The 6,199-nt window shown below is 32.7% G+C and overlaps 1 protein-coding gene across 1 annotated transcript in view; it reads left to right on the top strand.

Moving 5' to 3' along the window:
* The first annotated feature begins 975 nt into the window (after positions 1 to 975).
* LOC108905921 (zinc finger protein 99-like) overlaps positions 976 to 6,199 on the top strand; it is a 28,184-nt gene continuing 22,960 nt past the window's right edge. The window contains exons 1-5 of the mRNA XM_023454283.1: positions 976 to 1,129; positions 1,205 to 1,507; positions 1,664 to 1,836; positions 2,392 to 2,611; positions 2,669 to 3,121. Coding sequence (XP_023310051.1) covers positions 1,007 to 1,129; positions 1,205 to 1,507; positions 1,664 to 1,836; positions 2,392 to 2,611; positions 2,669 to 3,121 — 1,272 coding nt within the window. The 5' untranslated portion in view covers positions 976 to 1,006. The remainder of the gene's footprint in view (positions 1,130 to 1,204; positions 1,508 to 1,663; positions 1,837 to 2,391; positions 2,612 to 2,668; positions 3,122 to 6,199) is intronic.

The raw sequence follows: 6,199 nt of genomic DNA, 5'->3' as shown, positions 1-6,199 counted from the left end.
AAAAAAAAATCTTTTAGCTACATATAAAAGTTAAATATATTGATAATAATATAACTCAGTGTATTATTTTTACCATGTCTAAATAAAAAATTTAAAAAGAAAAAAACATGCTTACATGTTACTGCACAAGATTTTACGCAAATTTTTGTATAAAGTAGGTTGAGATATTTCCAACCTGATACTTTATATAAAATTTTGCAGAAAATCTTGTATACTGGTAATAGGATTTAAAGAATATTTCAAAATTCCCGCTATGTGGCATACCGCGCCATCTACGTAGGTTTTACATTAAGAGCGAGAGAGTAAAGTGATATAGCTCTGTCTCTTGAACTACAATTACACGTTCACTTGGTCATCTGGTTGGTAATCTGTGCTCAAATTACACTCGACTTGTCACATGGAATGTGTGGAATGGCGCTATGTTGCAGCCAGAGATACAAGAAAAACGTCCCAAAGCTCGTTCCGTGGTCCACTGGCCTTGTGAAATTTGAACGAATACCATCTATATATTTTTTGTTAATGTGATCGAATAGTGGAAAGTTTAATTATATTTTCAATTATAATCAGGTCAACTTTATCTTTTTTGTCACTTTCCATTTTGTTTTATAAATAAATTTTTTTATGAAATGTGTAACAATTTTCAATAAACGCGCGAAATCAATTTTAAGAATCTTGTCACGAGTTGGAATGGCACAAGACCGTAAGCAAATAGACCTTATTGCCACTATTGTGTCACATGTATAAAAATATATAGATAGGCGTTTTTACACGACCCACGTTATGGCACGCGTACCATGGCACGGGCCATGGGACTGCTGCGTGTGGAATATATCGTATAATCTTTATATTCATCTAAAAAATGAGGTATCTAAGATGCTCCCATCTGTCATCTAATTCAGTGTGAAGAAGAAGAAGAAGAAGAGAAATATAAATGTGTTTATGGAATCGTTTTATTGTTTTTAACAGTCTCGAAAGTTTAGAATTCCTTATAAGAAACACAATAAATATGGAAGCAACAATCTTGGAAGAATCATTTTGTAGGTTGTGCCTAAATACTATAAGGGATTCAAATTGCCAGGTGATTGAAGAAGTCATAAGAGATGTTCTAAGAATTGTTTTGCCGGTTGTGGTAAGATCAATTCAACAAGATTTCTTTTATGTCCGTAGTATAGCTCATTTATACTTAATTAAAAATCTGTTTCAGAATTTGGAGGAAAAAGTTAAACATTTCATGTGTAAAACATGTTCCGTAAAATTATTTGCTGCTTTTAATTTTAAGGCAATATGTATGGATACTGAGGATTTAATATTTCCTCATATTAACGCTAGTGAAATGTCGGCGATTGATTTAAAGGAAGTTTATCTAAAAGAGAAGGGAAATATTCAGTTAATCGATGTATCGGAAGATCGGAGAATATGTCGATTATGTTTTCAGCCGGTAACTTACCGATTTGTGTCACTAAATGAAGTGGATGTTGACATAATCGATACATATATACCACAGGTTGTAAGTTACATTTAAAAGTATTCCTTGGAAAGATATTTGTATGGGCCAGAAAACAATCTTTTACTTGTTTATTTGTCGTATAAATCATTGAGACTTGTTCTTTTCAACTTTACATTGAATCACAATTAATTAACACCAGTTTTTTTTTTATTCTAGAATATCAGTGCTACCAGGGATCCTATTATATGCGCAGCATGCTTTGATTCGCTTCGTACCCATGGCAGTTTTTTAAAGAACTGCCTTGATGCACATGAGAAATACACAAACGTCTATCAACATTCTTACCTTAAATCCGAGGAAATTGAAATAAAACTAGATCATCAGGACAGGTAACAAAATGACAATAAATTTTGTATTTTTATAATTTATTGTACTTTTCTTTGGGTAAGATCCGCATCATTCGTATAAATCATACGGACCTCTAGTGGGAATCGATTAATGCGGATCCCGAAGCAAAAATAATTTCGTATGTTCGTATCAAACCATAAAACTTTCAACCAGCTCCGTCTCTATAAGTGCTTTTCCGAACAATACCGCAAAATCTTATTTAGAACCCTACGTGACCCTAAGATAACCCTTTAGGGTCACTTTGACCCATGGGATAAAGACGTATCTGAACGTACAAATCCAAGTTGGCCTTCTAATCGCGTCTACGATTGACTTGGGACCCCACAGAATCCTACAACTTTTGCCTAAAAGGTTTTTCCTGAAAGTGCTTCCCTAAGAACCTATTTCAATCGTTATTTAAAAAGGGACACCGTGTATGATTAATAATTTAGAATTTTTATTTGTGATTTTTTGTAAAATGAATATTTTGGTATCACCTGTAACCCCTTAAAATTACCACCTCTTTGGAAAATACTCTATGTTTACAATTTTTTCAGCGACCCCATACCGCAGACCTCCGATAATGAACCATCGGAGGAGAGTGACTGTAGAGATGCAGAAGGGGATGAATGTAAAGCTGAGAATAAGGCAGCGAACAAATGTAATACGAAATCCAAGAAGGAGCGCAAAGTATCGTACAAATGCGATAAATGTATTTACGAAACTGAAATCGAGAGGTGTTCTACGTCACATCATGCGAGACACAAAAATGATTCGGTAGTGTATAAATGTGAATCGTGTAAGTTTGAAACTAAAAATAAGACATTATTTCAGAGGCACCTGTTAAGGCATAAAAACATTTCAAAAATACGTATGCACCAGTACGAATCATGTAATTACAAGAAAAAATGCAGATCTAACCTTACGGAGCATCAGGTGGAACACAAAGCACAATTGTACAAGTGCAACTTCTGTGATTTCAAAACGAAATGGAGGACCAGTTTTAATAGTCATTATGTGAAACACAAAGACTCAAACAAATGTGATGAATACGATTATAAAACTGAATGCAAGTCATTGCCGCATAAGGACACTTCACAGCTGCCTATTTATAAATGCAATGGTTGCAACTACGAATCATTGAATAAAAGTAATTTCACCAAACATCAGTTGGTGCATAAAGATCCTTTGCAGATTCAAATGTACAATTGTACTGACTGCGATTACAAAACTAAATACAAGAATTATATCAAACTGCATCAACTGAAGCACAAAGATCGCGCACAGGTTCAAATGTACAAGTGTAAAGACTGCGATTTCGAAACTAAATACAAAAGTTGTGTCAAACAGCATCAGCTGATGCATGAAGATCCTTTGCAAATTCAAATGTACAATTGTACTCACTGCGATTACAAAACTAAACACAAGAATTATATCAAATGGCATCAACTGAAGCACAAAGATCCTTCACAGGTTCAAATGTACAAGTGTAAAGACTGTGATTATGAAACTAAATACAAATGTTCTATCAAAAATCATCAACTGATGCATAAAGATCCTTTGCAGATTCAAATGTACAATTGTACTCATTGCGATTACAAAACTAAATACAAGGATAACATGAGAAATCACCAACTGAAACATAAAGATCCTTCGCAGGTTCAAATGTACAAGTGTTATCACTGCGATTATGCAACTAAATACAAGAATGGTATCAAATGGCATCAACTGAAGCACAAAGATCCTTCACAGGTTCAAATGTACAAGTGTAAAGACTGTGATTATGAAACTAAATACAAAGGTAATATCAATAATCACCATCTGAAACATAAAGATGACTGTGATTACAAAACTAGATACGACAGTCAGTTGAAACAGCATCAACTGAAACATAAAAGTCCTTCGGCAGTTCAGATGTATAAGTGTAACGATTGCGATTACGAAACTAAATACAAGAGTACTATGAAAAAACACCAACTGAAACACAAAGATCCTTCGCAGGTTCAAACGTACAGGTGTAATGACTGTGATTTCGAAACTAAATACAAGAGTTGTGTCAAAAAGCACCAACTGAAACATAAAGATCCTTCTCAGGTTGAAACGTACAAATGTAATGACTGCGATTTCAAAACTAAATACAAGAGTTATATCAAACGGCATCAGCTGAAACATAAAGATAAGGCGCACCGACTGTGATTATGAATCCAATTGCAGGAGTTGTATAAAATATCACATGCTGAAGCATAGAGAACCTTCACGAGTGTAAATGTTCGGGTGAGTATGTATGAGCATGCGAAGGTATGTCGCAGGAAATGCATCAATGTGATTCTGAAACTAAGCATAAGAAGTCTCTAAGGAGATATCTGTTGCTGCACAAAAAATATCTGTAGGTGTGAAGTATGGCCCATTAAAACGCAAAATCCAGTCAAAAATGAAGTTATTTAAGGGACCGACCATATCATATGTGAATATGAAGTAGAATGTAAAGCCTGTTGTGAAAAACATCAGTTCAAACAAAAACTCTCTCCTGAAACAGAAAGAGACAAGTGACTTTGGACTAGTGATTTTGTAACAATGCATTAAAATGAATACTTTGTAATATACACCTGCTTTTTTATGTTTAAAAATATATAGTTTTCATTACCAATATTCAGAGTGAATCTTAAATGTGTACATGTGTATTCTAAACAACGAGACGGTTTATTATGTAGAACATGCAGTTAATAGTTTTTTGTTCAAAAAAAAAAAAAAAAATTAGGAACAAAATAAATATGCATTGTCTTTCTTAATAGAAAACTTTGCTGTGGTATTTACACGTTGAGAGATCAACTAGGCGGTGTTGCCGATGTCGTATAGACTTGTAAACTCAAATTTTTAATGAAAAGAAGAAATAAATAAGCATCGTTTTAGTTAGATAGTACGTCAGAAGTTTTGAAATATCTTTATAAAAAAAAGCCTCTTTTGCTTGCAATTCTGATGCATGGGTGATTTTTGGCAATATTATATGTTCCGTTTTTCACTTCTAGCTTGGAAACACAGTATTCGATTGTCCACATGATTTTCGAGACAAACGTTGCGGTCAACCAGAAAGCAGTGCCTCGAAAATTATTATGTACCTGGTATCGGGAAGTTTTTTATTTTTAAATTATTGTACAAAATGAATTCACCCTTCCAGCCTGATATTCATTATTTGTCCTGTTATTATGTCGAGTATATGTCGTGTATATGTGTTATTATGTCGATATTATGTTATTATGCCGAGTTTTCCAAAGTTGAGAAGATTGAAAATTTTTAAATATATTATTTATTTTATCCATCAATAAGTTTTTGATTTCTTTTATTTTTTTTCAGTGGATAATTTTCCCTTGCATTTGACTACTTTTAAGTACTTACTAGAGACTTTTATAAATCCGTCAAGCTTGAAACATAGAATACGATTTTGTATATATTAAATAAGACATGAAAATATGAGAGCTGTAATTTAAGAACTTAATTCTGGAATAAACCACAATTATTTGTACGAAAATAAAACCAAGGAAGACGTATTGTTAAATCATATGTATTAACCTAATATTATTCAAAAGAATTACATACAATGTGAAACTTAATTTTAATCATTTCAGCAATTTCGATTAAAATTCTGACAAATATGAAAATAATATAGTAAAGGCTTATTTCTAAAAATTGGATGTTTTGAAGTTAGTAAGTCAGTTACTGCGTCAATCGTGATCTTGTTTAAAATATCTTTTTCAGAGTTCATAAGTATAAAGGCTTCTAATTTTTTTTGTCCGATGGAATTTCGCAACCCATTTTTGATAAATTTTAAAATACTAAACGATCGCTCACAAGCCATCTGCGTAAAAGAAAGACATGAGATATACCAAGGACATTTAAATAAAGGGGACTTATTTATTTACATTTCTAGAAGAAGCCTAATCTATTCACAGTCTAATTGTATCATTGTTGTCAGCTGTATAATTATACTGGAAATGTACTTAATATTTTTATCGCAATTTTCATCACAATTGTGAAAATTATTATTATAGGATAGTATTATTAAGTTATGCATACAATATTGTTAAATTCTGTACATATTAAACTATTTTTCATTTTTCATATTTGCCATGTTTGAAGACTTGGCAACTACGCAATAATTTGTAGCGTGTTCCTCGTTCGTTCTGCCGTGGTTGGCAGAATATGGCGTCTCTTGTTAGAAAATAGTTGTGATTTTAGTAAGTGAAACGTGATTAGTGTTTATACATGTATTTTGGATAAACTTTTAAGGTGTGAATATGGTTAGACAGTGCAGAATTTGTAAGAAATTGGATTATAAACATCCACATCAGCTATCCTTCCACAGGTAAG

Source organism: Anoplophora glabripennis, unplaced genomic scaffold, assembly GCF_000390285.2.
Source record: "Anoplophora glabripennis isolate ALB-LARVAE unplaced genomic scaffold, Agla_2.0 scaffold236, whole genome shotgun sequence".
NCBI lineage: Eukaryota > Metazoa > Arthropoda > Insecta > Coleoptera > Cerambycidae > Anoplophora > Anoplophora glabripennis.
Note: the sequence above shows the minus strand (reverse complement) of the source record. Positions and strands in the feature narration are given on the sequence as shown.